The 23,335-nt window shown below is 31.0% G+C and overlaps 1 protein-coding gene across 1 annotated transcript in view; it reads right to left on the bottom strand.

Moving 5' to 3' along the window:
• Window positions 1-23,335, bottom strand: part of LOC118183938 (zinc finger protein 341-like) — a 47,739-nt gene that overhangs the window by 4,939 nt on the left and 19,465 nt on the right. The window contains exons 5-8 of the mRNA XM_035353554.2: window positions 18,689-18,853; window positions 14,856-14,978; window positions 10,597-10,725; window positions 874-1,073 (exon numbers count right to left, since the gene is read on the bottom strand). Coding sequence (XP_035209445.2) covers window positions 874-1,073; window positions 10,597-10,725; window positions 14,856-14,978; window positions 18,689-18,853 — 617 coding nt within the window. The remainder of the gene's footprint in view (window positions 1-873; window positions 1,074-10,596; window positions 10,726-14,855; window positions 14,979-18,688; window positions 18,854-23,335) is intronic.

The raw sequence follows: 23,335 nt of genomic DNA, 5'->3' as shown, positions 1-23,335 counted from the left end.
TGGCTTATTAAAATGAGAAATGCATTCATAGAGGACTTTTTAAGGAAAACTGACTCATATGCACATTACACAAGGGAAAAAAACCACAAAAATGCTCATGTAACAAGCCATTCATCAGGATTCTAACCGAGGTCGAACTACCAGAGTTCAGTAAATTTACAGCTTGGATGCTGGTGGTGCTCTATATGTAATTTATGAGATGATTTTGCTACTTTTTTTAGTACTAAAACTTGTTTATTGAATTTAAACATACACTAGATGAAAATGTAGATTCATCTTATATTTTGGACAATATAGGAGACATATTTTTATGAATGTTAACTATGTATGATTTTTCCTCAAAATTTTTAAGCATTTGCATGAGGCCATCATTTATTCAGCATACAATCATTTCATTTATCATATTTCAAAATAAAATAAATAAATTAAAGAATTAATACTTAAAAAATGCAGCATGTTTATTCTTATCATTACTTCAAAGTAAAATGCTATCACGAAATATCATAAAGGAAGTAATTTAAATACTGATAATATTATTGAGAATTTAAGCCTAGAATTTTTTGGGTGGAAGGCTCATTTTCAAGAGTTTCACGTTCCCCTATCATGTACATATTCATTTTAAGGCTCTCAATATTCAGAATTTGGAAGAAATTGATGAACTTTATGTCTTGCTTCTCTTGTTAAGGCTTCATTTCAGCTCAACATTAACAAAACACCATGTGATATGTTTTGCACTTTGAATCATTGAAATACAGGGTTAAAGAAATAGAGCAAATACTAAGAATAACTACATAATAAAAAGTGAAAGAAATATTATGCTCACATTATAAAAATGCACAGCCAAAGAAAAAAAAAAATTCATTGATCACATACCTACGAGTTGTTCGTGACCGTAGGTTCGGATACAGACTGTGAGTGAACTGATGAGAACCAAGATCATACAAAGAAGGAAAATTTCTGTTACATTCATGACACCTGTATGTCATCTCATTTTCATGTGACTTTGTATGCTCCAGGAAAGGATCGAGATCACTAAACATCTGCCCACAACTACTAAGAATGCACTTGTACACCTAATTAAAAACCCAGAAAGAATTGCAAAAAATTAATCTACAAGTATCGTGTATTTGGATGTAAAAATATTTGCACACAAGGAACAAATTTTTAATACACATACTTTTACTTTTTATGTAACTTACAGAAGAACAAATAATATAATTCTTTTCATTAAAAAATATTTCACAGCAGTAACTGCATTATCAGAAACCTTGTCCACAGTCATAAAGGCTCAATAACTTTGTAGTGCTATTGTTTAATGGTGTACTTAACTAATATCAAATTAGACAAGACCTTCAGTTCATAGTGAACATAAAATGAGACAGCAAAGGATAACAAGTTATGACATTATAGGATCCGTAGATGTGGAAGTAGGTGAATAATGGGGAGGGGATGCTCCAAAATGTGCTTGAACATATCTGAGCATTGGATCATAACAAGTCTTATGAATTTCTGTTAGCAACATTCTTATATGCAAATGTGTTGCAGTAGCTATAAAATGAAGTAGTGGATGAATTTAAAGCAGAGTGGTTGAGCACGTTATTCTACAAAGGCTATTTAGTCATGTGGATAAAAACAACTTTATTCTACAAGCACAATTTGGTGTTTAGAAAAAACATTCAACTGTATATTGGCTGTTGCACTGGGTCATGGTTTTGATTTCTTGTGGTCTTCAGGAAAATAAACACTAGAGAGGTCTTTCTTGAATGTAGCAAAGGCATTTGATCATGTTCAGCTGGTGTGCTTCACATACAAACTCAAAAACCTGACCTTCTCAGGATACATTATCCACTCCTAACTTACTGATAAAACTTTGCCATTCTTGTTAACAATACATACTCTGCAAGTCACTCGGTTACGGTCAGCATATTACAAAGGTCCTTGCTTGGCCCACTGCTATTTCATATTTATACCAATGACATCCTACACATGCAGAACACAACATTAGTCATGTATGCAGTTAACACAAAAATTGTTGCATAAAATGCTTCTGTTAGCTCACTGAAAAAAGCATTACAAAACCGCCTACACAGCAATTGTTGCATAAAAGGCTTCTGTTAGCTCAGTTTAAAAAGCAGTACAAAACCACCTACATGCATTAGAGATCTGGGTGCAAGCATGGAAAATAAAAATCAGTGTCGAATCGGATGCAATTACGTTCACTAGGAAGAGAAACACTTGAAATGACCGCATCTCAATGTACGAGACTTTTATACCCAGGTCCAAGAAAGTTCAGTAATTAAGTATTACTTTACATTCTGACTGCATATGGTCACCCCACATTAAACACATTTTATCCAAGTTCCCAGTGCATAAAGCTACATTACATCGCCTAATGGGCTGCAGCAGCGTTCTTTCAGTTGAAATTAAATTACTCATCTATAAAGCCATATTACCCATTACGGTGGATGCTAGTTAACATTAGAACTATGGCAACGGTCATTTTGACTGTATCTCCATTTTAATTGGACATAACTTTTTAAAATTCTTCATTCATAACTGATATTTTTTGACTTTTTCTAAAAACTTACGAACATTACATGATAACTGTTTTGTCCAATTTAAATAATTATTTTTGCCTATTTATACCTAGAATTACCGCTATCAGTCATTTTGATTGTATCCAGAAAATTGCATATTTCTCATAATTTTTCTGACTTTTTAGCTATTTTTAGATTGCTGATAGATAAACAAGTGTACTTTGGTAAGGAATACTGCATATTTTACAGAAAAGAGTGGGGAGGAGAGGAGGTGCAGAATAAAAACACCTGGTTGGAATTTTTGCGAGCTACGTGTCTGCGCATTGCCCTTGTGTTAGAAAAGTTATTTTTTAATAGATGCAAATGTACTTCACTTCATTTAGATAGTTTTGTTGTTCTGACCAGTTTATCATGTAGCGTAGAAACGCTGGTAGAAAATATCTAATGAAGAAAGAGGTGCTGAAAGTTTTTGAAAGTCTTTCTCATGATAATTCTGCTTCAGAAACCAAACCTGATGAAGAATTTCATACCAAAACTACATTCAATTTATCCAATGAGGACTGGATTGTTGCTACTGAAACAAATGAAACTGAGTCGTCTGGAGAATCTGTTCACAAAACAGAAAAGGAAAGTAAAAATTTAGATCAAGAAAATATTACATTGCCTTCTACTAGTATAGTTTTCAGGAAGTGAAATAGATGGCAGTAGTCAAGCTCGAGAACGAGGAACATGTAACAAAAACAAGGAAATTCAAAATGCTAAAGAAACAGTTAATGAGGGTTCAGTTTGGAAAATATTAAATATTTCGACAAGTGTTACAGGGATATGTCCTCAACAGAATGTCTTACGAGAAGAAGCTGGGCCAACTTCGTACGCAAAGAGAAAAATAATTGATGGTAACTCAAGTAGTGCATTGAAGAAGAGGCACGTATGAAATCCCAAAATTCAGTTTGCCACTCAATGAATTAGATGCTTTCATTTCACTGTTGTATGTTCGTGGTGCTTTACCTGCAAGAGGTCTTTCTATTTTGAGTTTATGGTGAATACCTTGGAGCCTGCCATTTTTCACTGAGACAATGGCTAAAGACAGATTTATGGAAAATATGAAATATTTGCGCTTCGACATGAAATCAACTAGATCCCAAAGACTTCAAACTGATCCATTTTCCCTTGTTTCGGATATCTGGAATGCTTTTATAGAAAGCTGCTTGAAATGTTATAAACAATGCCAATGAATGCATGGATAATTTACAAGGAAACAACTGAATATAGGAATATCAGCCATTATAATTTTATTTTTCATAAGGCTGAAGAGCTTTGCAAGATGTACATTTCATGCAAAATTCCCAAACTTTCTGTATCTAACGAAAAGAGAAATGGTACTTGTGCCAACCCTTCCCATAAGCATAAACAATGCCAAATATAATATATGCTGTGTAAAAATATGCTGTGGAACTTTACAGGTAAAATTTAAAAAATATTAATTTGTATGCACTGCAAAACTGAGTAATGTAAGTACTAATATGTGTAATTTTCAATATATTTATTTCATAGTGAAAATTTTTATGAGGCTATTGAAAAGAAGTTTAAAAGTATCTAGAGTGTTTTTTTTTTTTTTCCTTCTCTTTTAGCTCTTTATTACATTAAATTATCTTTTGAGTGCATGTATTTACTCACTTTAATTTATTTACTCATTAAACAAGCAAAATATATAATTATAAGCATTAACTTTACATAATAATAACCAAAAGCAACCTCTTTACTCTATTCAGAACAAACAGTCAAAATGACAACTGATCGCAGTTATAGGTATACGACAACTGCTGTAATGTTAGTGTTAATTTGAATTAATCCAAAGGCCCTCAGAAACTTGTATTGGAATTAATGTTAAAAATATCTCATTAATTCAAACTAAATGCTTATCAATAAATCTAATCTGAACTAAAAATTTGACAAAAATAATTTCTTTTCCCTCATTTAACGGAAAAATACACTGTGTATTTCATATTTCGTGTGTCAAAATCATCTGTATTTCTTTTTTTGCGTAAACAGGCACGTGCCTGCTTTCCTAGACTATTGCATTTTCACTACACATTAGTGGCTATTGTCCTACTGTCCACCTCTTATGAGTACTTAATGGACAAAGCTCCCTGGCCAGTTTCTTTGGATTCATTTAGAATCCTTTATGAATGGGTAAGGGTAAGGGAAGAATCATTTGTTTATTTGTTATCAATTTTCTTAGAATTTAAGAAAAACTAGTCTTTACTACAGATGCTAGAGAGCTGTGTCAGTTATACCTGCAGTACAGACAAGTTAATGTGCTCTGTTTTTTCTTCCTTAGTGTGTGTGGTATGAATGTGTAAAAACTTAACATGTCTACACGTGGAGGCGAATGTAAAACAAAGTTAGCAGCTGACTATGCAATTAACCCTTTGAAGGGCACCAGTATATAATATAAACTGGTTGTTTGTCAATTTTTTAACCTAAAAAAAAATGCTAATTTCTCTACACCAAAAGCTATAATCGTAAGTTTCTAGTGTTTCCTATCGATTCTAAATGGCAGCACCACACTATGAATGCTCAACATTTTGCAGTTATGAAATTAATATACCTCGTTTCAAGGTATCATATTTGAAGATTGATAAATTCTATTGGAGGGAAAGAAAAATTCAAAATCTGTAAATATATGACGTACACATGCAGAACCTTTTACATTTACTGCATTTCAATAAAAACTGCTAATTAAAAGAAGATTATGTATACATTTTTAATACCGGTATATATCACCTACTGAGGGTACCTTTAATACTGGTATATATTTTTTAATACCGGTATATATCACCTACTGAGGGTACCTTGCCAATAGTTGGGAGCACCAGTCTTCTCCTCTACTGTGTGAGATGACAGCATTTCTTTACATTATAATAGTTTATGATGTAATAATTTATTTATGATTAACTTACAAGCTGTTTAGGATTCAGTATAATATTCATGAAGGGAAGGGGAGTTTAATGACCCTGCACTAGGACTGAATACAAGTATATTTGTTTCTTTTTATTCTTTTTCTTTACTCTGCGAGAGTTTCATTCATCTCTATTTATCTAAAATTTTAACTTCAGCACTTTACCCTTTCCCAACAGAAAGACTCATCGATTTCAAAATTGCCATCTGGGGTCAAAATTTTACACAATTGTAGGGATTAAATGTGGCATGTTAGCCCCTAAAAGACACCCGTTGTTTCGTGTTTTCCAAAATCCTAAAATCCAACGAAAATGAAAGGAGGTGATTGACAACTGATTTGTCATTCGGGAGTCACACCTTCTTCCCTTGGTGTGATGAGATCACACAAAGAGAATGCTCATTTAAAAATACGGGAAATGGAAGTGCACTTACGGTCTCATCTCTTAGTGTAATCACAAAAACTGCTGATTTGAAAGAATGCTTTTATTCTTATCGCCTTTGTTAATTTCAGATGAAAGACTAGGGAATGCAAGATAAATTTAGGGTTAGGTTACAAATAGAGACAAATTTCCGAGGTTGTTTTTTAAATAAATTTCACAGTTGGTGAAATGAGGGAAAATATTTTTAAGGCCCGTTTTTCTGTTTTTCAGCTGTTATATCTCCTTATTAATAGTGTCTGAGTTTACTTCATGTCAAATTGCATCTAGCTGATTATCTCCTTTTCGTAGTTTTTTAAGATTTCAAAAATGAGAATTCAGGACTCTTTGACAGTTTGTTAAATTGGGCTAACACATTTCCATGGGAAAATTGTGTACGCTCAGAAGGACAGAATTTAAAGAAATTTTATGCTTACTATAAGTAGCAATGAATCTCTTTAATCTGATTATTTTATGGTCCACCATATCCCATGAACCAACATGTTTTGAATCTCCTGTCGTTTATTTGCAATGTGCTACCAGAGTGGCATGTTTAGAACTTTTAGGATTGAAAATCTATTATTCACATCATGTCCAATCTTCTGGTTTTATAATTCTGTTAAAAATACTATGTTGATTCTCTATTATAGCCCTTCAAGATTAAGAATGAACATCCGTATCCATAAAGACATTATTGAGCACTACATGGTCAGATTGCGAAATACGCATGATTCAAAGATACAAAATAAGATTTTTTTTTTTTTTTTTTTTTGCTTTTGGACCGAAAATAAAAAGTCATAAATGTTGTTCAGAAGTGATAAAGTAACATATTTTCCATTCTAAGCATCATTCTATCTTTGATACCAATAGCATATCTGAAAAGAACCAGCAAACTACTGAATTTAAGAAATGTAACCTTTATTTCAGCAAATTAAATATCGAAACAATCAAGTGAAGAACTGAAATACATTAACAAAGTCTTGTATGAGCCTGTATTCTACATAACTGTTAGATATCTAAAAGATCCCACACTCTTTATCACCTCAACTAAGAGCAGGACAAACCCAGTATGAAAAAATCCAGTTATAGGGAAGAAAGAGAACCAGGCATCAGTACAAGTACTAATGGGTAAAGTGAAATTGCATGTACACAGAATTTCCAGAGTTTTTTACTTATATATAGTAAAAGCATGTTTCTGTTTTAAATTTCAGTGAAATTGATATCTGAAGATTTTGACTCATTTTTTCCAGCATTAAGCAGTTTTTCATTTCTTTCAAATATGGCTTTATTTTTTTGTAAGGGTTTCTAATTCAATTGGTTTATAATGGCAATAATGTTATTCCCACTGCAATTTAATTTTTAATTTTTCTCACTTGTTTTCCTTCATCATCAAAGAGAACAATTTTCTTTGACCAAGGGTAATGAATTACTTATTAAGTATGAATACATTTACATTTATGTTTTTACAGCAAAATATAATCAATATAATCAATCAAATATCTAAGAACATTATAAAAATTTACTTTATTTATTATTGTGAAACAAAAGTACAGGGAACAACTCATTAATTAAATTAAACTTAGGTTTATAATGAGATGGTTAGGCAACATATCATCCTGTATGTTAAAACAATTCCCAATCAGAAGAGGCTTTAAACAACCTTTTTATTAAAGCTTGTGATTACAAAACAATTGCTGCTACTTGAAGGATTTAATCTACAGAAGATATAAATTAACATTCAAAGTAATTTAATGCTAGAAATCCACAAAGCAAAATTCTAACGTGCTTTGACTCAGACTTTTCTAACTGCAAAAGCAAACTCAATTAGCAAATGGCTAATGTTGTTTTAGAGTAATTCTCAGACCTGGATAAGAAAATATTACAAAGGTCTGTGTCGCTGCTAAAGATTCAAGAATTCTGTTCTTACCTATGTATTTCTGTTCTTTTACACAGCTAAGCTGCATCCCTAGTGGGAGCTGACAAAAGCAGAACTGACAGTACAAATAAAATAGTGGGTTAATTAACATAAACCTTACAAATGAAAGAAATGAATACAGAAAACATATATTTAACCTTCAAAAAAGTAGGTAAGGTTTGAAAAAAATATCAACTCTGGAAGAAACTTCAAATGAAATTTATAGCAGTACTTTATCCATAATAAAAATTACTCCTTTGGTATCTCAAAAGAAAACCATGGAGCTTAGAATTATGCTGAATTGAAATAGTTACTTAGCATGATGCACTAGCCGATAGCATGGGCAGCTACCAAAAATAATTGTTATAAAAAAAGATATTTTTGTTTCTATAAAAATATAGATATAAACAATTGAATTGTTAAGGAATCTAATGAGTTTAGTGAATGTAATTTGATGAGACAAGAAATAAATTAATAATAATAGAAGAAAAAAAAACTGCACTTCTTTCTTTTAAATTGCTTAGTTTTTTCATCAATAACAGAAAGGTTCATTAGAAAGAAAAATTAAACAGCTTAGGTTTTATTAAATGGCAAAGCATTTGTACTTGGAAGATAGAAATATTTTATTTCAGGAAGTGGTAACACATTTCTGTTAAATTGCTGAGTTATCTGATTAAATTTGAAACATAAATATTTTATGCTTTGCTGCTTGGCAGCATACTGCTTTTAAGCTGCTGAGTTTGTTAATCAAAAATTAATTAAATTTGCACAAAATATAAATTAAATCAAAATTCAAGCTTTGAGGTGCATGTTTGGGTGGAGAATTGTGTGTTCCAAAATTGGTGGCTCTACGTGACAGACTTTTCCACAATGTGAGGAACACATATACATCTAGATTTTTCATTATTTAATAATAGATACAATAACCCAATGCAGTAACTTTTAAACTGCATTAATTGTTTCTGAAGGGTAACTGCATAAGAAAACAATGAACAACAACTCAGTCACTTATATGTGATGACAGTTATGGGTTCATAAAATTGTGACAAGTAAGAGCTGAGTAATATGTTTTGTTCAAGAAAAAAGATTACAGTAACTCTTTATTTGCTTTCTTTTTAAGACAGATAATTTCTATTTATAGATTGCTATTTAAAATATAAACTTGTTATTAAAAAAAGAGAGAGAGAGAGAGAGAGAGATCCATAAAAAAAAAAAAAAAAAAAAAACTTCCACTTCTTCTTGTAAATTGCTTCAGATCTTTCTGACCACTTTTCAGTGGCGTAGTGAGCATAACTGGTGCCTGGGGCAGGAGCCCCCCCCAAAATACTTAACAATAATATGATGTATAGAATACATTAGCAATAAGATAATAATGCAAATAATAAAATGCTAATTCTGCCATAAAACACTAAAATATATTAAGAATAGTCACTACCAAACTAAACTAGCATTGAATTCGGAAATGTATCTGTGTAGGCGGAATAATTAGACATACGATGATCTAGAATCAGTTAAAAAGGTATTTATTTTACATATTTATATAATTGTTTTTAAAAAAGTACAATTTTTAAACGCTTAAAAGTTTAATATATATTATAGATAAGTAGATATATTTATTAATAATAATATAATATTATAATACATTAATACAATTAATAACTATGTATACATTTTTCTTGCCTTAGATAAAGGAAATTTTGCAATTACTTCATCAAAGTCGATCATTTCAAATTTTTCTCTTTCCACATTTAAAAATGCTACATGACTTAAGGGATCTTGTCCCACCGTTGATTGTAAATAGTCAAAATTTATTTAAATTTGCTTTTTGAATGTACACATTTGATAATGGAGTATTTGCAGTGCGACTCTTAGGTTTGGAAAAACATTTTCTCTATAGATCTGTAATGGAGTTTTAGGTTCAATTTCTTTTCTACTGTGGAGTAATATCTTGCAGTCACATTCACTGCTAAAAAAAATTAGGGGATATTGTGAGTTCGGCATGAAATAACATATAATTGACAACCATTTTAACAAAAAGAAATAGAAGAGATTATAAAGGAAAATTATAACCTTTGCAAAATATGCAAGATGTACTGCAAACATTTTATCAGACAAACCAAAAAATAAATAATTAATTATATTATAATTATTAATTTAAAATATATTTTCCAGAAATCGATCAAAATAAAATCTGAAATTTTCTGGAAAATCTTGTTTGGCGAGCGCCGCTCTGGGCATCATACACCCCCTTGCCCCCCTCGTTATGCCATTGCCACTTTTCATGCCACAGTCTTCCCAAATGAGCGGAAATTCAGCATTTAATTCCTGTATTATATCACACATTATATTGCCTTTTTTTTAAAGAGGAAAGTTTTTGCAATTATATTTTCGTCACACATTAATTTTATTCTGCTTTGTTCATTTATATACCAGAATTTATCTAGTCATTTCACTAAAAATCACTGCATGAGAATCCATAAAATCCAAATCAACCAAGTCCCTGAGATGTCTGAAATTTTTAACTTTTCACCCAATCAACAGTTAACATATTAAATGTTTTCTTAATACTTGAAATCAGATTAAAACATAAGAAAATTAACAAACTGGGGAAGATGGATTTCTGATCAAAGGGAAGTAATATGAAAATTATTTTAAAGACAAAAGATGAAGTGTATATTCAAAATATAAGATCAAAAGATTATGTCAGACAGTCAACAAATACAAAATAATTCAAATATGATCTTGAAAAAAATATAAAAAAACTAACTTTTTCAGTATCATGCTGCTTCATATGGCTTTTCAATTTATAGTAGCTTTTACCAATATATTTACAATATGGACAGGCATATGAACTTTTGTCTACTTCTCCAGAGCCAATTTTCTCCAGTTCATTAGCCTAATAAAAGAGAAAAATAATATACAAATCCAATAATGTTTAATATACATACAGATAAGGTTATTTGTTATATAATTAAAATGGATTTTGTTAATATTTTGCTATAATTTAAAACAATCCCATTTTATCAAAATTCATTTTGATTTGCATCAGCCTTCGATATTAGACATTATTTCAATCCATTATAAAATCTAAGAGATACCAAGCATCTATAGTAGTTATATAAAAAGAAGAGACATATTAATTAGTTTGAGTTAATATTATTTACAGAAAAACATATAACCTTAAAGAAATGTTTGACCATTTTTATAAATGACTATTCTTGCAGAATTTTTTAATTTGACAAATAAAACATGCATCTTCAGGTTTCTACATGCACAAAATTACAAAAAACATGCAAAATGTATTAATTACCAAATTAATGAAACATCAAAGTATATCGGCCATTTAAAAAAAAATCATACACAGGGCAATAATAACATTACTAAAAAATCTACACTTTAATATGATTATTTAAAGGAAAAACTAAAGATTTATAAATGAAGAAATCTAACTGTGCATGCAGAGTGTGTTTATATGTCAGAAGAGAATACATTACTAGATTTTGTTTCTTTTAACTTCAGCAAAACTTAATTCAAGTCATGTTAAAATTAGTGTGTTTTGGCTATACAATATTTTATAAATTTTAAATTAAACTATATTGCTGTTACACATACAAATGTTGTACACGCATTACATATACAAAATACATAATGTATACACTGCAGAAAAAAAGGGGGCCAATTCTATATCTCCCATTCTACCAGGCCGCTTGACGAAATTCAAATTGCGTTTTCCATGTCTCGAAAGTGCGACTTAAGATATGTATTAGATTCACATACAGCTTTGTTCTAATATACGTATTCTGACACAAAATAGGACTTTTCTGAAATAACATACCAATTTTTTTTTCCATATTTTAATTCTACGACTCAAATTATTCTTAAATATTAAATTTCGTAAAATTTCATTCGAAATTTAAGGAGAAATTCAAAAATTTAACTTGCACTTTTTTTTAGTTTGAGCCAAGAATAATTCACTTCGTGAAGTTCTTAATATATAGCATCCTGTTTTCCTTTCCCTTCCATTCTACAGGAGCGCAAATAAATAAATAAATAAAATAAAATAATAATACACATCGTTCCTATCTTTTTACATTACGGATGAGCAGAAAAAAAGTCACGTTGTTCCTATTTTCAAATAATTTTAACAAAGTGTCTAAGCAAAATTTTCATTATTATCTCTTTCAACAAATATGCCAACTTCAAAATTCGTCAATATATAAATTCACACATATTTTCGGAAAGTTTAAATAAAAAGCTCTAATTTTTTGCAGGTATGCTTAGAAACACATCTACTTTAAGATGATTGTAAAAAACTTTATAGGTTATAATTCAAAATTTTTTTCGAAAACTTTATAAAAATTATTTAAAAATAAATCATAAAAAATAGCTCAATTTTATTTGGAATGAACCTAAATTTGAAACTGTGTAAGAAGGAATCAGATAAGCTTCATAAAAAAGTGATATTAATATATACACACCAAACTGAATTAACATCAAGGAGCTAAAATTTTGAGAGCTAATTTTTTAAAAACTTTTCATCCAGTTTTTACAAAACTTTGCAGTTTGGCATAATTTAAGTCATAGAATTGAAATATGGAAAAAAATTGGCATGTCATTTCAGAAAAAGTCCAATTTTGTGTCAAAATACCTATACAGTACAAAGTCCAAAATCCGGACTCGTCAGGACTTGGATTCCGAATTGGATTTTTCCGGATATTAGATCATGTTTAAATCTAGTAAGATGGCATGTAGAAATTATAAAATTAAAACTAAATCGTGATTTATGAAATAGTGAAGTATTTATGATCTAAAGAGTTTCAAAAATTGAAAAAAAAAAAAAAAAAAAAAAAAAGGAGAGAGAGAGCTTAACAGTTATTTGTTTACCTTATTAAACATTTCTTTCAATTTAAATTGTTTAAGTTGCTTCGTTTTTTGTGCAAATACTTTCTCTTTAATTCTGTAGACAGACATAATCTCTTGTCTAGTTATATTGTTGAAGTCCTGCAACTGCTGTTTCGAGAATTCCGACTATTGTCAATCGAAATTTTCTCGTTTTCAGTAACTTCTCTGTCACTTTCTTCACTATCGGTAGTGCTATTTTCTGGATCTAGAACCATACTACAAATTTCACCATTCATTAACTAATTGATGATTGAGAAGCACTGTCATCACAATGAAAAACTTCTTTTATATCATTTTCATTTATTACCGCTTCTCTACATTTCTTTACAAAATCCGCAAACTTTAAAATTAGTGGCTATCAGCATCAAATTTAGCTATCTTTCACTATACATATTTGGCTATGCATCATGGGCTTGGCATAGCCAAATATGTATAGTGATATTAAACTAATGACAAGTTGTTCCATTAAATTTTATCTTGCTTCTATCGCGCACTGAGACAATTAAGCCTGAATTGTATTAGTTATTTATTATACTTATGTCTATTTCTTGCACATGCTTAAGGCTTATCAGAGTTCTGAATAAATAAATTCCCACATATACTTAAGCCTTATTGAGGCCAGTGCTAAATATCTTACTGCCTGATGCAGTTTCTGTGGGCCCTAAATTCTGCGACTTGGTGTGGCCATAAGAGCCCTCGTGCTGGTTCTGGGTTTATGTGAATAACAAATCAGTTTCTATTTATTCAAATAGCCCTAAATGTAATCTTTGAGTCTATGAGTATCAATAACAAAATCTATTTTTAGCATATGGAAAGAAACATTTGGTAAATTTCTTCTCCTCAGCCAAGCGTAATGGCAACATAAAAGGTTACCATACTTCTTTATTATTCCATTACTGACATAAAAAAAAAATGTTTAGGGATTGCTACATGAGTCATTACTCAAGTTGTCATGTTTTGATAAACATGCGGTGATGAAAGGAAAGTATAATAAATAATGATTCGCCAGCTTGGCATCAAATCAACAATGTATCTAAGTGGAATGTTTCGGTTTGAGATGTATGCCAAGCAGATATGCAGCAATGGAGCCAAATTGCTGATCATACAAATTTATGCTAAAATGATTGTTTCTTCAATAACAAGGTATTTTATTAGTCCAAAGGGATTTGAATCCCGAAGGACTATTAGTTTCGTTTTGGCATTTTGCGTCGGACGGATAAATGTCAGTTCACTTTTCAAACTGTTGCCATAAAATGTTAGAGTCCTGCATTATATTTGAAGAAATTAAATAATGAAAATCTGCATAAATGTATGTATATTTCTCACATTGTCATAAAATAATGGTACATAGAGTCATCGAATTTTGAATAACGTAATCCTCCAACGAATATGAGCATGTGGAAGACCAAATTTGAAATTTGAAATTTGTTTTATGATCGATTTCCTATTTTTTAAAAGTTTGACGAATTTTTGATTAACAAACTCAAGGATTTCAAAGCAAGCAATGGCAACGTTGTGCAGAAAAAACATTTTTATCTCCAGCGCGTGAGTCTCTGTATCGGAAATTCTAAAGATATGCTCGTTTTAAAACTATTTTGCGATATTGCTGTTGCACTGGATCTTGTGGTTTAAGTGCGAGGAACATGATATTTAATAAAGAAAGGTAACACACAAAACGTTAAAAAACGCCCCTTTGGACGTAATTTAAAATCTGAAACATTTCAGATTTTTTTTTTTTTTTTTTAGTGTTGAAGTGAAATTAAGAATCCAGATTTTTATTATGCGCATGTGCAAAGCCTACGAGAAAAACTTTGGTGGTGGTTTTGAGGACTGGATTTTAGATCATTCAGGATAATGGGCGTCTGGATTTAGGACTTTGTACTGTATTTAAACAATGCTATATATAAAAATAATACATATCCTAAGTCGTGCTTTTGAGACATGTAAAATGCAATTTGAATTTCGTCAATCGGTCCAGTAGAACAGAAGATATAGAACTGTTCCCTTTTTTTTTAGTGCAGTGTACATATGCATTGTGTTGTTACATATAAAAATATATTACTATATTATAAGTAATGGATAATGATTACTAATAAATTTAAAAAAAAAGAAAAATCTAAATACATTTTTTAGATCTGGAGCATCTGGACAGGAATTTTCATTGGTCATTTCACCATCTTCACTGCAAGAAGAATTGCTTTTTGGAGGTAACTGGGGTAATGTTCTTGAAAGTCCATCAGGCCACACCTTAAAAAAATTTATGAAAACTAAAGGAACAGTACATAATCTGAACTTTAATGAAAAACAGAAAATAAAGTTAAATATTAATTTTTTACTAATGTACATAAATATATAGCAATAGAAAATCTCTAACAAAATTCCTGCAAATATAGTGCATCCATAAAGTCATGGTGCTCCTTTTGACCAGTCACAGGAAAGCAACAAAACAAGATAGAAATGTGAAATCTTCACCAAACAAAAGGAAAACTCTCCAAGTTTCTGTAGTTTTATGTGCAAGCATGTGCGCAAACAGGTGATGACACAGCACCACAAACCGCGAAGGAGCAGATCAGCCCACCCATGCCAGTCGAGATGTGGACCGTACAGAGGTAAGTTCAGTGTTTTCTGTGGCTTGCCAAATTCGAATCCGTGACCAAAATGCAATGTGAATATCGTAGTGTGTACAACGAACTGCCATAGAAATATAAATAACATTAATCGGTGGGATACACAGTTAAAGGATACCAGCAGTTTGTTGGATAAACTCCATTTTGGCAGGCCATCGGTTAGTGATGAGTCAATAGAGGCTATAATGAAGAGTTACCTAAGAAGCCCTTACAAATTTCAGCTGTTGCATGCTATCAAACCGAGGGATAGACCCAAACAATTTGCGTTTGCTACAGATATGCTTCATGAGGTCGACAGTGATAACCGATTTCTGCTGAAGATTGTGTTTAGTGATGAGGCGACATTTCCTGTTAGTGGACATGTTCATCGCCACAACATCCGAATATGGGCTGCTGAAAATCCTCATGCCCACATAGAGTACGAATGCAACAGCCCTAAAGTGAACGTGTGGTGAGGCCTGATGCATGATAAAGCGATACGACCATTTTTCTTTGCAGAGTGGACTGTGACGGCATGCATGGAGCCCACATCGAACCGCACTGTGAATAGGTATGAAACTTAGAGATTTTCTTTTGTTTGGTGAGGATTTCGCATTTCTATCTTGTTTGTTGCTTTCCTGTGACCGATCAAAAGTGCATCATGACTTTAAGGACACACTGTATATATAAAAATTATCTATACATTAAAATAAATACAGTTGAATCCAGTTAATTGGACCACCGCATGATCAAACCAGCAGCTTTTTCGGACGAAATCCTAAAGAATCGAAACAAATCCTATGTACAATAGTCTCATATTATTTGCTTATTTGGACCAAAATTCTCTTTAATCAGACCAAAAAACGTGAGAGTGAATAAGAAACAGAAGCCACAAGTCGGCCGCGTACAGTGGATGTACAGGTGGTCTGCGACGTATGGGAGGATCTGTAGTTGCGGCTCCCCACGAAAATGCTTTATCAAAGGTCAGGAATTCCTTAAAGTACATGACAAAAGCAAAACTAGTGGGAGGTGAACATGCACACCATTTTCTTTGACCTGCACCTCCGAGTTTCGAGGAAATGAACAATAGAGTGTCCTGAAAGGAATTCCCGCCTGTCAATGATGATTAAAGTTTACACGAGAAAGCTATCATTTCATCACCTTTTTGGGATGAATGATGAGCACTTTATCTCTCTCTTGACCTCATTTTGAAACCGAAACACCAAGGTTTCTTCAGACCAATTTAGTCAGTGAAACTGTGCACATGTCTTGTCTCCCCTGCCAAAATGGCACAAAGGGATTTGACGTTAGCTGAAAAAATTGGTTTCCTGGATAAGAACAAGCAACAACCATGAAACACTAGTCAGCATCGGTTGGTGGAAATAACCGGATTGGCAAAGACTACAATTTCGTGCTTGATAAAACAAAAGAATAAGCTGAAAAGAAGAATGGGCACAATGTGAAGGACGAGGAGGAACTTCCAAAAAATGGAAGCATGAAGGCAAGGATTCAGATGTTGATGAGGCCCTTAATTAATGGTTTGCTGTTATTACTAAACAGTTTGTGCGAGTAAGCGGCCCAATGTTAAAGTGCAAAGCAGAACTTGCTAAAAAGCTGGGCCACAATGACTTTAAAGCTACGGACAGTTGGCTGTCTCGATGGAAATCTAGACATGACAATGCTATTTATTTTCTGAATCCTTTGCTAAATGTGTAATAATTTACACAAATATTATTCATATTATTAAAAAAGATATTAATATATTTGTTTCGAAAAGTATTTAATTTTACTATTTCTACACAAAATTATTTCAACTCATTTTTTTAAAATTTATGCTACCTAATAAAATTCTTTACCAAATTTCAAATATTCTTTATATTTGTAACATGCAATCAACAGAAATTAATTTACTCTAAAATATTTGAATACAATGTATTCATAAATCTGTCAATTAAGAAATTTAAACAATCTAATCACAAATTAGAAATCACCTTTATTATATTTTGAAATCTTGCTTATTTTAATAGTTGGTTATATTATTAAGTTCATGCAAATAAAGTAATAAAAGTAAATATTCATTCCATTGAATAAATTTCCCAGATATTTTTGTATAAACCAGACAGAGCAAAAATCAAGTTTAAAACTCTATTACATAATTTCATATCTCAATTTTTGGAGTTTCATTACTAGTAGAAAGCTAAAATTCACTTGGCATATCAGGTGTATCTTCTCGAATTTTATCATATTTCAGCTGAAGTACAGAATCACTAATACAAATATCACAGCAATCAAAATAAAATTATATCAGACATTTCTTTTTATGGAACAGACTTTATTAAAAGTTTTTAATTAATAAGAGTCTTTAATTAATATAAAGTCTTAATAATTTGATATTAATAGTCAATTTAACAATTACTAGCACAGAATTAAATAATAGGGAATTTTAGGATAGATACTGTTTAAAAGTAAACTTACATAAAAACATATTCGTAATTTGGAATACTACAATACAAAATAATCATAAAATATTTTTAAATGCAATAAATTTAGATAATTTAAAAAAATTCTCTCTTTTCCCAAAAGAAAAGGAGGACCAATTTTATTTACATGCCAAAAGTATTCAAATAGCTTTCTATTTTTAGCTAGGTTTCTAAGTATCAGTTTAATTATTAATTTAACACATTTGGGGCAGAAGAGTATGATCACAGTTAAAAAAAAGAGCAAACTTCTGAACACAAGGAACTAATCATGTCAATTGCAAGGAAAAAAATAAAAAAATAACTTTTTTTTTTTTTGTTTCATTTTGCAATTTCACCCATTCCAAAAATGGCTTTATGATTCCCAAAATGATAAAAGTAAAATAACTGCTGGTAAGTTATCAGATTAGTCTTGTAATGATAGCAAACTTTCAAAGAATGACAATAATTACTTAAATACGATGCTTTCCCAATGAAATACCACCAACATACATATATTTAGAAGTCGGTGCAAATGATTCAGATATTGAAGATAAACTGGAGATTGAAAATAACGAAACCCCAAATGAGGTAATGTTTTTAGGTGAAGCAGGTGTGTCAACCTTCTTATGATAATTCAAATTAATAATGTTAATAAATCATCAAGTGAATTAATAGTGGTAATGATTAGATTTGCTCGCTACACATTCAAATGTGTTGAAAATCCTGCTTGCGAAGTGCTGACTTAAATTTGAAGAATCAATGAAACAAAATTACAACAGATTTGAAAGAGAACTCCTTGACAAAATGAAATAAGAATATAAACTTCCTTCCATTTTACATTAAAATGATTTTTTTAATGCATATAAGTAATTGGGGAAAAAATACAATTTACTTTATGTGTCTGCATGTGTTTCTTCACATTTGATTTTTGTGCAAATGCTCTGCCACATACGATACACTGGAATGGTTTCTCTCCAGTATGACAGCGTATATGTTGCTGAAGATCAAAATTCTTCGTGAAAGATTTCCAGCAATAGGCACAGTTTAATTTATGATCCTGTAAACAGATAAGTATTAGATGAATAAACATTCAAAAATTTTGAAATAAAACAAAATTAGGAAAATCTTTGCACTTGAATTTCTATGTTTAAAATTTACAAGTAATGTAAATAACACAAGTGCGTAAGTAGTTCAAGATCAAATGAATACATTTTAGTACATTCAGAGAGCGAACACATATTTTGATAATGCTGTTGTATATGATCTGCCACTAAAATAGTATTTTTAAAAAAGAAAACATATACAAACAATTAAGAATACATGAATGAAAATGATTCCATTAATTTCATTTACAACCCATTAACTTACTATTTCCATAAAATTTTAATTCCTTTCAATTTTAGAAAATAAAAGCAAGATGACCGTTAAAAGGCAGTTATTATAATTCAGCCATATATATCAGGAATGTGGTTCAACATTAAAAAAAATCATCATTTTTACTAACAGATTGCCACCATACTTCTGCAAGATAATGGGGAAGCATTTGCAAGTACAGTCAAAAGTCGTTAATTCGGACACCCATAATCCGGACCTCAAAGCTACAAACTTTCTGTGCATGCATCGCATTGACGCATGTGCGCAAGACCTTTATGGCTGCGCATATGCGTGTGCACATGAACATAATACGTTTACGCATGCGCTTTTAATGTACGAGGATAACGGACAGTATAAGCTAAAATTATCTAATTATATATTTCAGTTAATGTTGCAGATTGCGTTGTTCCTTAATCTTCAAATTGGATCCGACTTATTATTTTTTTAACAAAATGTGGAATTGCTGCAAAAAACGGATGAAGGCATATCCTTTGTTTCTGTAACCATTCCGAAATCTGTTTATGAATTTCACGCTGCTCTGCGGCGGCGTGGGGGGCGGGGGCACCGCGGCACACAATTAATTGGAAGTTGATCTGTCAGCACTATCCTTATCTTCAGGGCAGATGTTTTTATTTTATTTGGCTTACAATTCCTTATTAAACGTAGTATTTCCTCTTGATGTACTCCGTCTTTGAGATAATTTAAATCAAATTCCTTGTCATTATAATTCGCTTCCGATAGTGAAGAAAGTGACACAGAGGTTATTGAAAACGAAAAAATTTCGATTCACAAATTAGTCAGTATTCTTGACGCAGCAATTATAGGACTTGAACAGCAGAACTTTGTAACTGAACAAGAAATTATGTCTGTTTATAGAATTAAAGAGAAAATATTATCACATAAAATGAAGCAACTTAACCAACTTACATTGAAAGAAATGTTTAATAAAGTAAACAAATAAATATTAAGCTTTTTTTTTTTTTTTTTTTTTTTTTTGTAAATTTTGATACCCCTTAGGTTTAGATCATAATTGTTCTTTACTTCATAAATTACGGTTTCATATTTTTAATTTTATAATTTCTGCATGCCATCTTACCAGATTTAAACTGATGATCTATAATCCGGAACTGCCGAAGTCCCGACGAGTCCGGATTAACGACTTTTGACTGTATAATACTAAGCATGTGTATAGTCTTTAGTTTCGAAATCCCCCAACACAATCTAATTGTTTGGGTATTAATACTATCTGCAGAACTCAAAGTTCTTTTGCTGGTTTAAGCTGCATTCACACTGGTCTGTTGGGGCGAAAGCAGCAAGGCGGAAAAAAAACGCTTTTCGCATACGTCAGTTCACACCAACCTTCACTTTAAAAGCTGTCATATGCTCGCACTAAATGGTTCTTCATATCAGAAACCTGAGGAAAAACGCTAAATTTTTGTGTGGTATTTTGACTTTTTACAATTACATTTTAAAATGAAAATGGATTTAATTTCTGCTTGATTAAAACTTATTTTACTTCTTGCTTTGTGTAAGAGAAGCAGAATGCAGTGGTTTATATTAATATGTTAAAAATGACTGCAGCAAGGAGATGCAAATAATTTAATTGAAGAAATATGCTTGAACGAAACGAAATTTCTTTTAATTACTTCTGCATTACACCTCATCAATTCGATGAATTTCTAGTCCTCATTGAACTATTTATTCAAAAGAAGAAGACTATTTTTTTGTCAGAATATCGCAGGAAAGAATCATTTGGAAGATGGAAATAGGATATCACATAAAAAGATCGTTGTATACAGTACAAAGTCTGTAGTCCAGACGTCCATTATCCGGAATAATCTACAATCCGGACCTCAAAACCACAATTTTTTTTTATGCTTTATGCATGCACGTTTAATGTTACGCATGCACATTTAATGTTTACGCATGTGCATTTAGCACAAAAAACGAAGCAAATTAAACAACTTACATTGAAAGAAATGTTTAATAAAGTAAACAAATAAATATTAAACTTTTTTTTTGTAAATTTTGATACCCTTTAGATCATAATTGCTCTTTATTTCATAAATTATGGTTTCATATTTTTAATTGTATAATTTCTGCATGTCATCTTACTAGATTTAAATTGATGATCTATAATCAGGAATCGCTGAAGTCCCGACGAGTCCGGATTACAGACTTTGTACTGTATATCTAATTTAATTTATTTATGAATTTTGTAGAATGATAACTAAAAAATCTTAATTGCATGATTCTATTTTTTAAAGTAAATTTTTCATGGGATAGAATACCATAAATGGTTTTACATGATGTATGAACTTCCCTTAAAATTTTCCTTAAATGAACTTCCCTTAATTGGTTTAAATAATGCAATAAAAAATTATATTTTGTTTAAATGTATGTTAAGATTTACAGCATTACTAAATAAAATATCGCACTTAAAAACAGCAGTTATTTTTAAGTTAATAAACAACAGTTTTATTAACTTAAAAATGTTTTAGTTTCTGCCTTATGTACATAATTTTACCTTAAATGTAATACAGTCAAAAGTCGTTAATTCGGACACCCATAATCCGGACCTCAAAGCTACAAACTTTCTGCGCATGTGTCGCCTTGACGCATGCACATAGGCGTTTAAGCGTGCGCTTAAGACCTTTATGGCTGCGAATGTGCGTGTGCGCAAATTACATTTACAAATGTTCGTTTAATGATAACAGACAGTATAAGCTAAGCTAAAATTATCTAATTCAGTTAATGTTTCAGATTGCATTGTTCCTTAATCTTCTAATTGGATCCGGCTTATTATTTTTTGCAGACTGTTAGAGCAATTTTATAAAAGTAAGCTTAAACTTTCGATTATATCAAATAGAATTTCCGATATCTATTTGTTAATATGTAAAGGATCTAAAGCGAAAGTATGTTTTGAAATCCGAAATCTGTTTATCAATTTCACGCTGCTCGGCGGGGGGAACGCCGCGACGTAATGAATTGGAAGTCGATTATGTCAAAAAGAATTTCCGATTCTGGAGCTATCAAAGGATCTACAAAGCGAAAGCATGTTCCGATGTCCATTAAACAAAAAGTGGATAAAGGCATATCCTTTGTTTATTTTTAACGGCGCAGCACGCAATGAATTGGAAGATGATCTGTCAGCACTATCCTTATCTTCAGGGCAGATGTTTTTAATTTATTTGGCTTATAATTCTTTACTAAATGTATTATTTCATCTTGATGTACTCCGTCTTCGATATGATTTAAATCAAATTCCTCGTCATTATAATTCGTTTCCGATAGCGAAGAAAGTAACAGAAGTTATTGAAAACGAAAAAATTTCGATTGACAAATTAGTCGGTATTCTCGACACAGCAATTACAGGACTTGAACAGCGGAACTTCGTAACTGAACAAGAAATTATGTCTGTTTATAGAATTAAAGAGAATGTATTATCACATAAAAAACGAAACAATTTACATTGAAAGAAATGTTTAATAAAGTAAACAAATAAATATTAAGCTTTTTTTTTTTTTTTTTGTAAATTTTGATATCCTTTAGATCATAATTGCTCTTTATTTCATAAATTACGGTTTCATATTTTTAATTTTATAATTTCTGATTGCCATTTTACCAGATTTTAACTGATGATCTAGAATCCGGAATTGCCGAAGTCCCGACGAGTCCGGATTAACGACTTTTGACTGTAGTAACTACTTCAATTAGTCATTCATGTATTAATGAACAGCCACATCTAAAGGTTTATTAAATAAGGCCACTTTTATGTAAAACTCATTGAAGTAACTTCATTTTATATACTTCTTTTTCCACATTAAAAATTGAATTCCCCAATTAGCAAATTTGCTTATGCTCATGCAAAAGTTCTTTAAATTAATGAAAAATTATTATCAAAATTAAACCTCTGGTTAAGTTCATATATAAATTGTTCAAAAAGTTGCCATGCATGTTAAGAAAAGCAAACATGAAGCCATTAAAATGCAGAGAAGTATTCCATAAATCAGCTACATTCTAATTAGCTTCTTTTTTAAAACAAATAGTTTACTTGTCACCACTCGTTTAACATTTAGAACTTACTAAATTTTTTAATTAGATGAAACAGCAATTTTATACTAATACCAATAACGCTTTTGCTGGTCTCATGTCAGCCTAAATA

This window comes from Stegodyphus dumicola, chromosome 10, assembly GCF_044657685.1.
Source record: "Stegodyphus dumicola isolate Sdum_Otavi_A_Nest chromosome 10, ASM4465768v1".
Classification (NCBI taxonomy): Eukaryota; Metazoa; Arthropoda; class Arachnida; order Araneae; family Eresidae; genus Stegodyphus; species Stegodyphus dumicola.
This window is presented reverse-complemented; position numbering and strand designations above follow the sequence as displayed.